Source organism: Myotis nattereri (genome assembly GCF_964212035.1).
Source record: "Myotis nattereri genome assembly, chromosome: 17".
Taxonomy (NCBI): Eukaryota; Metazoa; Chordata; class Mammalia; order Chiroptera; family Vespertilionidae; genus Myotis; species Myotis nattereri.
The window spans coordinates 42,118,725-42,136,816 of NC_138092.1; the positions used below are offsets into that span (position 1 = coordinate 42,118,725).

Sequence of the window (18,092 nt, forward strand, 5' to 3'; positions counted from 1 at the left end):
AACGCCATAGAACATTTTAAATTAAAAACGGCACTCTAAGATACACTGCAATCTGGGACTGCAGGCCTCGCTGCACTGTTACAGAAATGCATGGGGAAGTGTCCCCACAATTCCATCAGCTGCTCTGCTCATTTATTTGGGAGGCCTTCCTAATCAAACCCCAAACCCTCTTGTCTTTATTTTTTTAAAGGTATTCACCCCTCTTTAAAAAAGAAAAAAAAAGAAAAAGTGGAGCTAGACCAGGGGTGGGCAAACTTTTTGACTTGAGGGCCACAATGGGTTCTTAAACTGGACCGGAGGGCTGGAACAAAAGCATGGATGGAGTGTTTGTGTGAACTAATATAAATTCAAAGTAAACATCATTACATAAAAGGGTACAGTCTTTTTTTTTTTTTTTTTTTAGTTTGCCCACGGCTGAGCTAGACCCAGCCAGCGTAGCTCAGTGGTTGAGCATCAACCTATGAAACCAGGTCATGGCTTGATTCCCTGTAGGGGGTGTGCAGAAGGCAGCCAATGATTCTCTCTCATCATTGATGTCTCTATCTCTCTTTCCCTCTCACTTCCTCTCTGAAATGAATAAAAAAAAATGTTTTTAAAAAATGGAAATAAAAACATTGAGGAGAGAGAAACATCAACATCGATCAGCTGCCTCCTGCATGCCCCCTACTGGGGACCCAGCCCACAACCCAGGTATGTGCCCTGACCAGGAATCCAACTGGTGACCTCTTGGTGCATGGGTCGACATTCAACCCCTGAGCCACACTGGCAGGGCCCTCTTGTCTTCTTCAAACATTGTGGTAGTCATTGCTTTTGGCTGTAGGGACACGGACACACACACACACACACACACACACACACATAGCGTCAGTCTATTTTGCAAGACAGACATCTAGTTGAAACTAAGGCATATTCTAGTAGGTTTGAGAAGTGGCATTAAGAAATAATGCATGCAATATTGGATAGCGGTTTTGCTCTAAAAGAATTTATTTGCCCTTTGCATTTGGTCTGGAACTAAGCCTTTTCAAAGCAATTCAGCATAGTGTATTATTTTATAATTTTTGTTGACTAAAAGGGAATTCTTACAGATGGGTGTGGATTTAAAAGAATAGAGGCTTTCAGGAGAGGATGCTCAACATTTCTGAATGTGAAGTGAGATGTGTTTAGCAGGAACCCCTCCTGGACACCTCTCAGAACAGTAAAGCCTCTGGCTCCACTAATGCAGATTTATGACTATTTAGATAAAGTCTCAGCTGAAGTTCAAGTTTGCATTATGTCTTATTGGCAACTGAACCATAAAAATACTCAGAAATGTCAGCATTTCTGTGTCCACATCTGGAAGGCACACAAAATCCTGGGTCAGGCCCTGTGTCTTGACTCTTAGTTGAGGAAATATTGTCATCTTACAGGCTTAGGCAAATTGATAATATAACGTATTCATGTCGACTGTTTTGCTCTGGTGTACCAGTTCTAGGTATTTTATGGTAATCAAACCACATTTATAAATACTGTACATTTACTTATACATACAAGTACTTCTGGAAGAGGGAATGGGGACTTTCTACCTTTTTGTTGCCTAGCTACTTCTAAGTGGTTAAAAAAAGTTCTATACTACATGGAGTCAGACTTAGTATCTAACTTAAAATGTATGAAATAATTCAGATTTTTCAACAGCTGTGGGTGGCCATAAAGGCAGGCTCTATTTATTATAACACTCAAAAAGGAACCCTAGGGTTCACAGGGCCTCCTATGTCCTAAATTCACATTTGTAAAAGACGGTTTCCTAGCTATGCAGATGTTTTCTCTTTGGATTTAACTGAAATAACACTGGCCATCAGATTTTAAAGAAATAATTTGTATTGATGTAATTCAAAAGTATGACATGCTTATTGTAGAAAATTTGGGAAGTACAGGAGCGATTTATTACGTCTACCTGCCCATCACCCACCATCCTTGAACCAGCACCTCAGTGCCCTGTGGCGACCTGCCTCCCCTCCTACTTCAGGATCATGTGGTTTAGGTGAGGGATGTCACCCACATTGAGAAATGGGAAGGATTTTCCATCCTGGTCCAGTGATCCCCCTGCTTTGCTGAGTGGCCAGGCAAGGAGCTCTTATTCGGGGGGGGGGGGGGGGGAGCGGGGGGGGGGGAGGGCAGAGAGCTTGCAGGACATAAAGTCTTCAGCTTCCGGGGGCCACCATTCTGCCCGAGAACAGAGCCCACTGAACCCCTTAAAAACTGGCTTCAGAGAAAAGCTTACAATTACGAGTGGGCCATCAGATCAGGTTTAAAACAACAGGGTCTGGCCGGATGGCATGCCTCAGGTGGTTGAACGTCACCCTATGAACCAGGAGGGCATGGTTCAATTCCTGGTCAGGGCACATACCTGGGCTGAATCCTCAGTTGGGGACACGTAGGAGGCAGCCGATCAGTGATTCTCTCTCATCATTGATGTTTCTATCTCTCTCTCTCTCTCTCTCCCCCTCTCCCTTCCTCTCTGAATTCAATAAAAATATATTAAAAACAAACAAACAAAAAACCCAAAACACCATGGTCTAATCACTGTCAGATTATGTTATAACACCATCTCCGGAAATAAAGGCACGCTCGTCTCCAAAACTTTTTATTTTCAGAGGCTAACCGTGTTCTAGGAAGTACAAAGTGAAGGAGCACTGTTCGTAGGCATCTGACACAAGCTGCCCATTACTCCTGACATGAAACACTGAATGCAATCATTAAAGAAAATAACACATTACCATTCACAGAATATACTCAGAAACCCATGGGTCCCAGTGATTAGATTTTAGTCAGGTCTGGCAAGGAACAGAGCACAGTGGCTGAGAAGCACATGTTCTCATAAAAGACACCTAAATGGGATGCTCAGGGTGACTAATCCCAAGGATTTCAACACAAGACAGTTTTCTGCAGAGAAAACCATTTTTAGCTTCTAAAGAGCATTCACTTCGGACACCTCGATGCCTGACTTCAGTGGCTGCACACTGTGCACCTCTGCACCACACTTAGGGCAGGTGAAGAACATGTCGAACAGGAAGCTGCTCTTCACGCAGTAGTAACAGAAGATGTGCTCACAGCCGATCGTGTGGGGCATGGTGGGCCACTCCCCGCACAGAGCGCACTGCTTGCCGCTGCTGGCCAAGGAGCTGTCGCCGTCGGGAGCACCGGCGAGAGGGATGCACCAAGAAGACAACTTGGCCTTCAACTTCTGGGTGTTGATGAGCGGTAGGAGGAAAATGAGGAACTCCGCGAAGCCGTGCCAGAGCAGCTCCCTGTTCATGTACTCGAAGCCAACCTCCCGCACGTGCTGGGGCTTGCAGAACACAGAGCGGATGCCCAGCAGGCGTTCCGTCAAAGTGGCAAACTTGCCCTTCTGGAGGAAAACCAGGAAGTTAATCAGGCTCCCTAACTGCACCAGGCCCACCGCCACGTTCAGGTACTGCTTGGCTTTCCCGAACGAGGCTAAGTGATGGTTTCGAAAAAGATCGTAGCAGCGTTCTTCCAACCACTTCCCGCCGATCGTGCAGGCAGCGTACCAGAGCTTCTGGTTCTTACTCGGGGGCTGGTATCTCAGGGTCGTGGAGAAGTCGTTTTTGTACCGAATATTTAAAATCGACTGGCCCACCGTGGCGTTTTTGGAGTAAACGGTGAATCGCCACAAGAAAAGCCACAGGAGGGCTTTCAGCTCAGGTTCAAAGCGGGCCAGCAGCCCGGGCTGGAACCCATGGAAGCACTGAGTGACCTGGGACCAAACCAGCTGCTCCAGGGCCTTGTTCAGTTCCAGTGCATCCAGCTGACTGATTCGCAGCACCCTGTGTGCGCTCTGTGCTTTGTCTTCTCTGGAAGCCATGCCTTCTCCAAAGAGCTCTAGGAGAAAGGACGATTAGGAAACATCATCAGACACAGACAACCTTGTACCGTCTCCGCAACCAATGCCCGGGAAACTGGGATATACAAGACAGGACACACCTTTGCATCGTGTCCAAACTGAGCAGTCACCTCTTACTGGGAACTCCTTTCTCTTTCTCCTCACATGTCCTTCTCCCTCCTTTCTTTCCTGTTTTTTTCTTTTCGCTTTTGGCCCTCCTCATCAAGGGAATAACAGGTTTTAGCAATAATTGCTAAGTAAAAGGCTGAATAATAGCATGGCTAATGGAGACATATATGCACTTAATAAATACAATGAATTATGTGGAACACTGCAATGAATGGTAAGTCAAGGCCTCAGTTTAACACCCAGCACTTCTGACTCTATAGGCATACTTTTCAATAAGTCATTTAATCTCCTACATATTTATAAAGGAAAGTGGGAGAAAAAAATAAAGGTTTATTTTTATTTTTTAAAAAATTTTTATTCTTGAAAGTATTACATATGTCCCTTTTTCCCCCCTCATTGACCCCATCTAACCTGCCCCCGCCCTTTGCCACCCTATTGTCTGTGTCCATAGGTTATGTATATATGCATACAAGTTCTTCGGTTCGTCTCCCCCCCACCCTCCCCATCCATTCCTGAGGTTCAAAAGTCCCATGCTTCTATGTCTCTGGATCTATTTTGTTCAACAGTTTATTTTGTTCATTAGATTCCTCATATGAGTAAGATCATGTGATACTTGTCGACAAGTATCTCTGACTGGCTTATTTCACTTAGCATAATACTCTCCTGGTCCCTCCATGCTGCCTCAAAGGGTAAGAGATCCTTCTTTTTTACTGCTGCATAGTATTCTGTGGTGTAAATGTACCACAGCTTTTTAATCCACTCAATTACGGATGGGCACTGGGGCTGTTCCCAGATCTTAGCTATTGCAAATAGTGCTGCTATGAACATAGGGTGCATACATTCTTTCTGATTGGTTTCTTAGGATATATATTCCTAGAAGTGGGATCACTGGGTCAAATGGCAGTTCCATCTTTAATTTTTTGAGGAAACTCCATCCTGTTTCCATAATGGCTGCACCAGTCTGCATTGCCACCAGCAATGTATTAGGGTTCCCTTTGCTCCACATCCTTGCCAGCACTTGACATTTGCTGATTTGTAGTAAGTGTTCATTATTCTATCACATGATTGCAGAAAATAAATACTAGCACAAAGCACCATGAATGCAGAAATGCCATTATTAAGGTGCATCATACACTTTTGGAGAAAAGAGAACTATTATCAAAAAGGTATTCTAAGATCAGTTCACAAATTCTATTACTTTATATCTTTTACTAAAAGATGTTAAATATAATGTTAGAAGTCAAAAGGACTATAAAATACATCCTACAATAAAGTTTTATGTCTTAAAATTGGAATATCTTTACAATCAGAGCATTTTTCAGGAGGAAGACTTGGAATTACCCATGGATCCCAGATAACTGAGGGGCAGGAAGTCCAAATACAGGAAACAAACGTGGCTACTAAATAACAGGTTGTTTAGTGCTCTTTTCCTCTGAACCCAGATATATGACAGGAATGCTTCTCACATTCCGGTAACCTCACCAGTTCCCCCTTCCTGGAGCTCCGTTAAGACTTCTAAGCTGAGAGCAGTGGGAATTTTGGCTGCAAGTTCTGTGAAATCCGTGCCTCATACTGGTCAGGGACTGCAGGAGAGAAAGGAGGGGGTTAGGACAGAGTTCTCTTTGCTCCTTATACAAATCTAATTAATCCCCAAGGCCTGTTCTTTGTCCAAAACATTTTTCAAACCCATCCCTTACTCTAGCCCACAGCCTCTCCCGAACTTGTGCTGCTCTTGTCTCCCCTGGATTACACCCAATGCGGGTATCTGCCTTCTGACTCCTTCGGGGCATTACCCACACCGTGATCCTTCACACAAGCTCCTCCAGCTTCTTGCCTTCCTAATGCTTTGACCTCTAGTATAAGTGCCCCCTCTCTGCTCACTAGGGGACGTCCTATTACCTGTTCCCTTCACGGGGATCAGTGCGTTCCCATTCTTTAACTCATCCTAAGTTCTCAAGTTCTGAGTGAGGCATCACTTCCTCCCGACTGGCCCAGCTTGGGTTAGCTGTCCCCTCTCGCTGTTCTTCCTCTACCTAGACCTTTCTGTACTGGACATACACTACTTCTGAAGGTTGCTTTCCTCCACTAGAAGACAAGACCCATTGCAAAGATTATCTGAGTCTTGTCACAGTTGAATCTTAGCAACTAGTTCAGTGCCTGGCACGCAGGATGCATCCTGTAAAACTAGGTAAATGGATCGATGGACAGAAAAATGTCTGGGATGGTGAAGGGTAGAAAATACAAATTTCCATCCCTTAAAACTGTTTCAAATGCCCATATCCAGATTGTTGCTGATTACTCATTTCAACATGCGTTTGTTGTGCACCTTCTACTTAGCAGTTAATGTGTGGGAGCTAGTGGAAGAATGGCAGCCTGACTCAACTCCTGTGAAGAGTGTAATATAATGGGGTGATGGGGGTAAGAGTGTGCTATGTAAAATGTCAAACAGACAATTACAAGAAGGCATGATAAGTGATGTGCGATGGGAATCATGCTTATGAGCAGAAAGGTTTCACGGCGGGGCAGCACCTCTGCACCTGAAGGGTGAGAAGTGCCAGGCTGGTAAAGGAAGGTAAGCTCACTACACTAGTCCAGGCCGAGGGAAGAGCAGGTGACAAGGACTGAAGGTCCAAGGACAAAAAATAAGGTAGGGAAGAAAAGCACGAGACTCCTCCTTAAGGCCCTAGTTTATCGAGATGGTAATGGGGAGCCATGGAATAGCTGTAAGAAAAGAATAAAATTCGCATTTACACAGCTTGTTCTGGCTACACTGAGAACGGGTTTGGGGCCGAAACACCAGTTGACTGTTAAAACAAGCTGGTGAGAAACTAATGGTCTAAATTGGAAAGGTATCAGTGGGGATGGAGAAAGATTGGTGCCTCTGAAAGCTCGGAAGTGGTAGAAATTTTGTGAGAAATAAGCCAGGAATCACTGACTTGAATAACTGAGTGGATCAGACCAGTTCTCTGAAATGGGAGACACACACAGAGATGTTGGTTTGCAGGGAAAGATAATACACACACGTGGTCTTGGAGATCTGAGGCCAGTGTGAGACAGCAAGTGGAAAGGCCAGGAGGCAGTCATGTGGACTGGGACAAAGAACCTGGGCGGGGACACTGAGCATGGGGACATTCTCATTGGGTTAATCCAGTGGTCGGCAAACCGCGGCTCGAGAGCCACATGCAGCATTTCGGCCCCTTGAGTGTGGCTCTTTCACAAAATACCACGTGCGGGCGCGCACGTACAGTGCGATTGAAACTGCGTGGCCCATGCGCAGAAGTCGGTTTTCGGCCTGGGCGAGTCTATTTTGAAGAAGTGGCGTTAGAAGAAGTGGGGGTACGTTCGCTGAGGTCGACCCCTCAGAATGAGGACGTTTTTAGCAAAGGCCAACTTAGGAGTACCCTAATTAAGTTAATAACAATGTACCTACCTATATAGTTTAAGTTTAAAAAATTTGGCTCTCAAAAGAAATTTCAATCGTTGTACTGTTTATATTTGGCTCTGCTGACTAACGAGTTTGCCGACTACTAGATTAATCTATAGTAAGTCTAGTTAAATGCTCAAACCAGGAAGGCGGTGATTTATAAAGACAAATAGATCTTGAGCATGTGTAACAAATTTAATGCTCTCTGTAACAATACAATATTTTCATAGTTTTCCTATTTCAGCTACTGTGGCATCTCATCGGTTATGTTCACTGAGACCACACCTCTTTGGGCTTTCCATCTTCCGATGCCGTGCTCTTCAACATCGCAGCCCTGCAGGCTCTGTTCTAGTCTAGCGGTTCTCAAATTTGAGGGTTTGTGAGAATCGCTAGGAGGACTTGTTAGCTTGTGGTGCCTCAGTTATTTGCATTTCTAACAGTTCCCGGGAGATGCTGAGAATTATGGGCTAGTCCATGTCAAAACACAACTCATAATTCTTTGGTCATCTGTCACCCACACAGCTCAACGCTGCGTGCCGGCTGCCCACTCATCCCCAGTTCACTCCGGGCTCCATCTCATTCCTGTACCCAGCGAGGCGGTTCACCCGCACTGACTGGCGCTCGCTGCCTTCTATTAAGGGATGACACAAATCCATGCGCATCAATGCATCCTCGCCTGCCCTCCCTGCAAGGTGCTTGGGGTGCAGAGAGAAGACTCGCCCTGGCTCACGGAAGGACTCAACCCAGGTCTGCAGGGACGCCGCAAGTGATGGACAACTAGGCAACAACAGAGGGAGATAGTACGACAGGCAAAACACAGAATTTCAAAGACAGAAAAATAACTTTAAAGTTCACAACACACAAATTATCAATGAGTAAGATTATTTTTTTCATTTTTTTCTGTAATTTACAAATTTTCTCTAATCAACTTATATCATTTATGTAACTAAAACCACACACACACAAAACATTATTTTAAAAACCTCATAAGCAAACCAAAATCTACAAAAATATTTCCCCACACTTATATCACCTCTTTCTTAGCTCATATCACCCCGGGATAAAGTACAAACTTCTCAGACCCAACCTGGCCCAATTCTGTCTCCACCCCTGAGATCAGGTGACCATCATTCCCAGTGGAGCCGTGAAGGAGGACCATCCTGCAGTCCCACCTCTGTCCTTTCTCAAGCACCTAACACTTACCTTCCCTACCAACTGCCCCAATGCCCTCAACTATCTCCCTTCACATTCCAACTCTATTTCAAAATTCTCTAAAAAATTCATAACTACCCCCCAACTCCCATTGTTACCATGTCTTAACTGTGACCGCCGCTGTCTGTGACACCCACTCAGCCCCCAACCACTTGTACTGTGGCTTCAGTCATGTGAACACACCTTCTCCTAACGTGATTATAAACTAGTTAAGGGAAGAGCCTGATCTTATACTTACTTCCCAAAGCTCCTACCGCTTACACAGAGACTTGGTACTTAGCTCAGTCTCTGTCATGTAAAATTCTGCCATCACTGGTGACATGTGGGGGTATGGTATGTGTAACACAGTGTCTACAATGCAGATTTCACATCCCGTGGTCAGCTCTCTGATTGTCAAACTGCTCTTGAAACGCTCTGACCTTACTGCACATCAACACTAAGTCCAACACTACCAGTTCCCTCGCTTCATCCCACCCCCATGTTTAACTGGGAGGACTGCTCCCCCCGACCCCCCAGATGAGTATCAGATGAAATATGTCGCTAGCGTTGGAGGCCAGCTGTGCCCATTTATGCATTTTTAAATACTGGAATCACAATCAGTTTCGGATTGTGGCTGATGACTATCTTACTATCTTACAGAATTTAACACAAAGACGGGCTCATAGTAGCTGCTCAATAAACGTGCTGAACGAATGCGTAGTGGAAGGAGTGAACTGGAGGGGAGGGAAGCGATCGTTTCCTCGGGTTCCTTACTTGTGTTTAGTGAGAAATTGGACAGAGGGAGTGGCTTCTCAGGAGCCCATTATTTCAAACCCCTTCTCCTGAAGGAATCATACTTAAGGACATTTTGTAAAAACAGAAAAATTTGACAGCTGCCAGAAAAGGAGACTTATCACACTACCCAACCAAGCCAACATTTAACAGTTATTATCAAAAACTTCTTTCTTATCCCTCCCGTTACAGTTTAACACTGTTTTCCCTTTTTCTCCCCAAGCCTGGCCTCAGTGCAGATTAAGAACAGCTGGGCCCAATCTCCTCGCTCCATCCGACTTGTCATGGACCAGCAGACTAGTATTAAACTGCTCTTCACATTTTTGAGTCAAAAGTCCCCAACCTTTCTGGTAAACCATACTTTCCTGTCTCTGTTCCATTGATGGCTACTGGCCTGTCCAGGTCTATTGATGTTCAAGAATTTAAGTAAGCATTAACAATATTCAGATTATTGGTTCTTGCAGGTTACTATCTAGTCTAGGCTCAAACTTGAATAGTTAAAAAAAAAATACAAGCTAATTTTTATTTTCAAAGTTGGGATCATTTTGAATGGAAACAAACACCATCAGATTCCACTCAAATTTATTTTTCTAGAACTCCCCCAAACAGGCAATGTTTTTCCTTATTTTGCCATGGACTCTCATTCCTTTAATGCATAATCCTATCACCTCCTTCCTTCCCACTCCCCAAACTATACTAAATTTAAGAATATAAAAGGCTAATGCAAGGGAAAACATTTATGACCAAGCAAAGAGACTTATAAAAATAATTAAAAGTATAATTGGCACTAAGTAATATTAGTGTTTAGTGAAGGATAGGGTATGTGAAAACGATGTTTAAGGCAAAATCAAGGAAAGATAAAAAGCACAGCAACTACCAGGGTTGGGCGTGATTAACTTGTCACATAAATATGTTTAAGACAAAATAATCCAGCACTAAAAACTACCAAGAAGGTCTCCTGCTGACATTTTGTCACTAGACACGGCACACTGATTTTCTTTCACAGAAAAAAACCCTGAAATTCGTTTACTAAGAGCAGCGATACATAACCTTATCCCTTAAATAACTCAGGCTTTCCTTTTACGCTTTTCATTCCCTAAAATAAAACTTTGCCATCTATATCGCATTCTAAGACCAACGCAAACGATTCTATCTCACTAAAGAGAGAAGCATGTTTCAGGATGTATTTCAGAGCTTTTATTGAGTCGAGGACAAATTATGAATGAATATATTTTATTTAAAACCATGTTATTGACAGAAATCTATCAATAATAATGTGGGTATTGTCAAGGGCCTGTCAATATTAATGTAATTATGATTAAGGGGATGACATGGATTTTTAGCTATAATACCTAGTAACATCTCCTACATTGCTGCTATCAATACACACACACACTATTATTGACCTGCTCCAAGACTCAGTGCTAGATGTATTACCATTAGGCATATTTGTCAATGCATGCTGCCTACAAAACTACACTGAAATTTACAGTCCTGCAAACTCTGTCAGCAGAAACACGTGACTCCCTCCCAAGTAATCTCTCAGGTATCAAACCCACCCATCGCCTCCCCCCACCCCAAACCTTTTCCGGGTCCACAATCGTCAACTAATGTTCCACATGATAATGTTGCTGCCAGTCTCCTAAGGGTTCTAGCAATCAAAATGGATGAGTGCGATTATTCTTTTTTTTTTCCTTTAGGGTTTAAAAAAATTTTAAACTAACGTTTTGCATTATGAGCTTACGTGAATAAAGTTCTTAAAATGGGGATTTTAAGCTTTGAACTTCCTCCCTAGTATTTCCTTTGTGTGTCAGGCAGATTTACTGTACATTGTATTGAAATCAATACTAATAAATGGGACGTGCATCAAAGAGGGATTCAACAGGACACCGATTCCCAGAACACATTTCAAACAGGAGCAGGAGAGAAAAAGCTGTGGCCGAGGCCATTAGAACACCGTGACCCCCCACACTGTGAAGTCACCGTCAGAAAGTTCAAATCCCACTTCGGCCACAGACCTGCTAACTGACTGTCACTATCCTTTCGCTGCTCTCTTTCATCAAGTATAAGCCCTGTTTCAGGGGTTTACAGATACCCCAACTGCGCTGCTTTGAGTACAGACAAGACACGAAGGATTTAAAACATTCTGTTATGGACACCAGTCCTCTAGGTTACTTTTAACTTAAAGGCAATCGTCAACAAAATCCAAATAAAAAAAAAATTTTTTTTTTGGGGGGGGTGTAGTAATGGGCACACAACAAAATGTTTTTAAAATACATTTGAAGGAAAACTTCAAAATATTACAAATTTCTCAAACAAATGAACAATGATAAGCACTTTGTCCTAGCAGAGGGGATATATATATATATATATATATATATTTCTTTTTTTTTCTTCTTTATTTGGAGAGAAGGGACTCAACCCAAATACTAGTCTTCAAGATGATAATCAGTGTTACAGAGCTGAGCACCTTACCTATTTCATTTCTGGTATACTTATTCAAGTATCTAAAACCAACACAAAATACTTTTTTAAAACCTTAAAACAGAATTCCCAATACCTTGAGGCCCGCTTCACAAAGACATTTTTTAAGAGAAGCGCATGGCACTCATAATCTTTTCTTCAGAAAGTTGATGCTTCTGAGTCTTGAAGAGAGAAAGCACAGTATGAAAACAGAGAACAGATGTTTGAGTGAATATGGGGGATTCTAACCATTTCTACGGTCCAGCCCAGGTCCGCCCTCAGGCTGTGTGACCCTGGACAAGTCATTATACCACACGACACTTTTCAGCAGTTAAAAAAGTCAGCAACTATAGAAATTTCACCTACCTAGGATCCTACTATAGGAACTACTAGTAAACCTTGGAAGAGGAAGAGAAAGAATAAAAGAATAGTCCTTTCCAACTGCAGAAATGGCAATGCTGAACACGAGTCTGGAAAAGGCTAGTGCGAGTGGAGAAATCAGAACAGAAGACGCGAGACAGAGAAACAATCCTCGTGGAGGAAACAGCAAAACGACGCAACAAAATTCCATCAGCTCATGAGTTTACAGCTGCAGCAAACATGTACCACTTACCAGGACTGAAGGCGGAGAGTGACTACGGTAGCGAAGAGCCCTTTGCAAAATCAAGTAGCAAGTCATTTAGTCCTTACACTACGATGAAAGAGCTTCTTTCATTATTTCTGTTTTAAACAAGGAAACGGAGGCACAGAGAGATTAGCTGACCAGTGAGAAATCACACAGCTAGAAATAACTCAGCCACATTCTGAACCAATGTACTACACTGACAAGTGGTGATGGACGTGCAAAACAGTGACAGCCAGAAAGGTGAACCTGGGCACTTGAGGATGGCGCCACTGGGCATGCAGATGGGGCTGTTTTAAGAGGCTGAGGACTCCGAGATCAAGAGCACAGGCACTAACTACAGGGAAAATGCCAACGCAAGGATGAGCAAACGTGCCTCATGAAGCATGAAGCAACCAGATCTTCAGTACTCTATGCATGTGGAAAAGGGCTCGAGGATGTAATTGCCTAAGAAGAGAATTCGAAATGACATGAAATTTTTGGAATACACATTCCATTGCACATCTCATGGCCCCGGAGAGAATGTGGACTATCCACACGGGAACAGAGGTGTTTGCAATGTAACAGGAGCACGTACCGAAGGACGCATAGGGTTTTCTTGGCATGCTTTACCTCCCTGAATTTTCATAAGAGTAAAGATCATCGTGTCCATTTCACAAAGACCAAAATTAAGCCTTGAGGAGATGCACTCACCTGTGTCAGGCCAAGCTGGCAATTAGTAAATTTCTGGTAAACACTAGAGAAAGTACGGAACACACAAAAGGAAGGTTAGTGGTAAGTTCGTGGGTATTGGGTAAGCTTGGATCAAATTCAATACCGCAAAACTCAAAGCACAATTCCTTCTCCCAAGGCCCGACTGCCAGTCACTCCCAGGACTGTGGATGGGGAGAGAAACGACAGAACAGGGTCGAGCTACCCAAGTTGCCTGGGATGCGTGCCATCCACATCCCCTCTCTCTACTCCTACACATGCGGTCCGAGACCCGTTCAGAGAGACTCACTGTACGTCTGCACAGACGCGAGGCGTGAACATTCGTTTAGTGCCTGTGAACACACACTCTGCCCAAAGCAGAGGCGCGGCCAACGCACCTACCACTGCGAGGGGACGGTTGTGCGTAATCAAAACAGAGTGACGCTAGAGCTCTTGGTTTTTGTTTTAACAGTGAGAAGAAAAAAAAGACACATGGATGACACGTATCTCACCTTACTGACAGCCAGGTAAGAGGGCGCCCTGATAAAGAGAACACCTACTGAAGAGAACAAAAACAGGAACGGGCAGTTGGTTGTGTGGACGGGAAGGGTTGGAAGAAGCGGTCAACGCCCCCCAAAGGGAAGGACAGAGAAGGCCGTCCGCTCCTCCCCGCCTCTAGCTCCTACAGGAATCACAGCTCTGGCATGTGCACAGATTACAGGCCCGGGGGCAGGAGGAGCAGCCCGGGCTCCCCTCCGGAGGGCTCTTCCACAGCCTGAAGGAACTGAAGAGGAGCACGGGATGTTCAGAAGCTGCTGTCGTTTCACAGGAAAGAGATAAAGGGAACAGCCAATGTGCTTCTAAGGCTGACCAGCCCAGGTAATCAAAGGGGAGCCAGTGAATCCGAGCAGAACTTTTGTCCAGAAACAAAGACTGTGCATATGGCATACATGCCCCTGTGCTGCAGGACCCTGCACACGGCGAGGCTGGGCGAGACTGCTAACATCTGTAAGGCTCAGCGCCAAGCACGTCAAGTGCAAAGTACCGGCTTTCCTACTGCAAAGATGATTACAAGCTTCGAGTATCAGTGAAAATTCTATGGCTAGCATAAGAGGGTAGGGGGAAGAAAGAAAAAAATAAAGAATTGTGATTCTGATCATAAAGAATTAAACTTGAAATCTGTATCTATTAAACAAACGAGATTGAAGATGGACATGTTTATGGCTTTTAGTAATGAATTAACTGTGAACATATATCTCTTATCTAAAAAACTAATACCTAAATGCACATGGAATACAAATGAATACTATCCTAAGAAAGAGAATTTAAATGCTAGAAGGAAATACAGGTCATCTAGTCTAAGATATGAATTTAATTTTCTTAACAGAAACCCTGTTTTTCGAGCAAAATATATAAAATAGCTGGGAAGGGTCTGCTTGCTTTGTCTCTCCCCAGAAAGCTCCAAGCACTTTCTACAGTTCTTCTATGGAAGCTATAAAACCACAGGTGGAGTGCTAAAAAATATTCCTAAAAATATTTCCCTTATTCCTAAAAAATGGGGAGAAGAAGGCCAAGAGGTAGAGCAGGTCATAAGAAAACCAGTCAGGTCTGGAACTCAATTTTCTTGACTTAGTGTAGCATTCTCTTTGCTGCCTCGTGTTACTTCTATCCAACCCCCACACCCCCTTTTTTTAAAAAGAGAAATAAACAGGAGAAATTATTTCTTTTGACTCTTCTTTCAAATCTGCTTCTGTCTCAAGCACATACAACTCTAATTTTTCTAGACATAGTAATTGATAACACGGGTGAAATCAGAGAGGATATAAAGTGAAAGAGAAAAATGCAAAGTTGGCCACCCCGCGTTTATTCTGTTCAGGTTTAACTACAGGGAAACACATTAGGGGAAGGTGTCTAGGCTGCAAACGGTGGTGTGGACGGAGCCTCAGTCTCCCCATAATTGCTTTTATTTTTATTTGCTTTAAAAATTATTTTTATTGATTTCAGAGAGAAAGGGAGAGGGAGAGAGAAACAAACAGCAATGATGAGAATCATCAATCAGCTGCCTCCTGCATGCCCCATAATGGGGGTGGAGGCCGTACCCCGGCCATGTGCCCTGACCAGGAATCAAACCCCGGTGGCCTGGTCCATAGGTCCATGCTCAACCACTGAGCCACACTGGCCGAGCTGGATTTAAATTAAGGTAAAAAAATAAGGTATAAAAAGGCCATCATGGAATACTAACTAGGACATGTAAGACCTGAACGTTCAACAATTAGTCTAATTCTGCAAAAGAAACCCAAAACACACACAAAAAAACACTTTCATTCACAAAATGTTGTATTTTGGGAAAATGGAACCTAAAGAAATGAACAAACAATAACTTTTAACTTCGGGCCCCAGATGAAAAATGCTAACGATGCTCATTACTTCTTATCAGAAATAAATATTAAACAGAACAAACTCATCGCAAGTAATTCTACTGGAACATTCCCAGGAACTCTTCCTCCACAAGAAAATTAAAACTGCTTCTAAGTGCATCGGCTTTCACAAAGGTTGGAAACTTCAGCACACTCTTTATTTTTTCTTTTTCGGGACCCAATGCAACACTTTGCATGAGCCGTCGAGCTAAGAAGTGCGGCGCGGATGCTGCCTGCTCCACAACCCGCTGGGCTCAGAGGCGGGGCCGCGCCGCCGAGCGCGGGCAGAAACTCGGAAGTTCGTCCGAAGTCCCTGCGGGACGCGCCGACCCCGGCTGGCGGTCTTTTCCCTCCTCGGGGCGCGGTCCTCACCCTCATTCTCGGATTTAGGTTTGCTTCTTGCCTTTCCCCAAATCACACTCTGATTTGCCTCCTCCGGGAAGCCAGTGACCTGGGGGCTCCAGCCAAGGGCGGCCAGCACACGGCGGGGAAGCTGACGCCCTCGGCTGCCCGCTGACCTCGGGCTGCACTGCGGCCCCTCGGCGGACACTGACCTTGGGAGTCGGCGACACGCCCCGCTCCGCGGGACTCTCTCTGAAATGTTCTCTAGGAAGCTTGGCTTTTCCCAGCCGAACCTGGGTACCCGGGCTTCCGGAACTCGCGGGCTTCCGGGGCGACGCAGGACCCGGAAGTGTCTGGGGGAAAAAAAAAAGGGAACTTACACCAACGAGAACTACGCTTTGGCGCCAGCGGAAGGCCGGGGAAGGCCCAGCAACGACGAACTCCGACGAGCCGAAGGGCCGAAGAGGCGAAGGGCGACGAGCCGAAGGGCCGAAGAGCCGAAGAGTACACCGCGCGCGGTGATTGGTCGGCTGGAGGAAAACCGTATTTGATTGGCAGGAGAGTCGCGAACGGGTCAGCCCAGGGTCGGGGCCGCGCGTCGAGAGGCCGCGGGGTCACGGGGCGGAGGCGGACAGGGTTTCTCCCCGGCGGCCACTGGACAAGCGCCGCGGGGTGGCGGCGGGGCGCCTGTGCACCCCCGGGCTCCTCGCTGGCTCGCCCTGGGTGAAGGGCCCCCTGCGGGATAGCCTGGTGGGGAGGGGCTGGGGGTGGGACGGCCGCCTGCGGGCGGGGTGCGCAGGGCTTGGGGGGGGCGGGGCTGGCTGACCCCTGCGGGCTCAGGCCGCGCGTGGCCAGTGCCCCGCGGGTGGGCCGGGGGCGCTCGCGCCAGCTGGGCACTGAGACAGCCTGCAGGGTGGGTCTCAGTCACCCTGAGCTCCTGGAAACGCGGTCAGCCCACCCCTGGGAAACAGGGAAGGTGAGAGGGCTTATCCTGTACAACCCGTGTCACAATAAATGCCTTTTTTTTTGTTTTTTTTTTCAATCGTGGAACCGAGTCGTTACTCGCTATGAAACGTGGGCCCGATGAGTGATGAATGAACGTGTTACTGAGCTCTAATACTGTCCAAGGTCTCTCTTTACGGGGTACACTTTAACGTCACTCATGCCCGGGATTTTGTCTTCCACGCACGCAGTAAGGAGACCCTGGGAGAGCCGCGCCTGCAGGGGGAGGGCGGTTTCTTGAATTAGTGAAAGGCCTTCCCACCAGCTGAACCGCGGGTACCAACGAGGTCGCGTCGGAGGGCCAGGTGGACAGCCATGCAGGTCACTTGGGCGCAGGGCGGGCTTTTCTCTGCAGTTGGTCCTGGTAGTCGCCAGTGGCCGCCTGACATGTGGCCGGTCCAGGTCCAGGGCTGATCTAAGAGCAAAATGTGCACCGGGTTTCTAAGACGTAGCATGAACAGGAAAGAGCGTTCACGATTTCATTTTATACTGATTGCACGCTGAAACGAGAATGTTATGGAAAGTTTAAAATCACAGTACATTTCTGTCGGATAGGGCTGCTCTACAGGGGAGGGAGATCTGCGCTCAGAGCTTCTGGGTTGGCTTCTAGTACGGTCCCGCACAGCTTACATCGGGGGACCCCTTCTGAGAAATGCACCGTTCCAGGATTTCATCATTGTGTGACCACCATAGAGCGCTTGTACGCACACCTAGGTGGAACAGCCTACTGCACACCCAGGCTCCATGGTGTAGCCTATGGATCCCAGGCTACAAGCCTGTTCAGCAGGTGACTGTACAAAACTACACAAATTAAATCAGCCCCAAGAGGCAAGGATGCAATGCAGGCGGAGCAACAAATTGATGTCTCTCTCTCACACGCACAAATCCATCAACCAGTGCATCAACTTTTTAAAAGCACACATGTATGGGGCTGCTGCCAGCATGAAACGGCTACAGCTTTTCAGCAAACAGTTTCTAATAAGTAGAAAGAGCCCACTCTGAAATAATGGTAGAAAGTATAGTAAATACATAAACCAGCATCAGAGTTGTTGTTCATTATCTAGCCCAGCCATGGGCAAACTACGGCCCCGTTTGAAATGAATAAAACTAAAAAAAAAAAAAAAAGACCGTACCCTTTAA

The 18,092-nt window shown here is 45.5% G+C and overlaps 1 protein-coding gene across 1 annotated transcript; it reads right to left on the reverse strand.

The window, feature by feature from the left end:
• Window positions 1–2,611: 2,611 nt before the first annotated feature.
• PEX2 (peroxisomal biogenesis factor 2) lies at window positions 2,612–16,356 on the reverse strand. The gene is made up of 3 exons (XM_081110995.1): window positions 16,163–16,356; window positions 5,492–5,592; window positions 2,612–3,879 (listed from the first exon to the last, which is right to left on the reverse strand). The coding sequence occupies exon 3, from the start codon at window positions 3,860–3,862 to the stop codon at window positions 2,945–2,947; it is 918 nt and encodes a 305-aa protein (XP_080967121.1). The 5' UTR covers window positions 3,863–3,879; window positions 5,492–5,592; window positions 16,163–16,356; the 3' UTR covers window positions 2,612–2,944.
• Window positions 16,357–18,092: the final 1,736 nt, after the last annotated feature.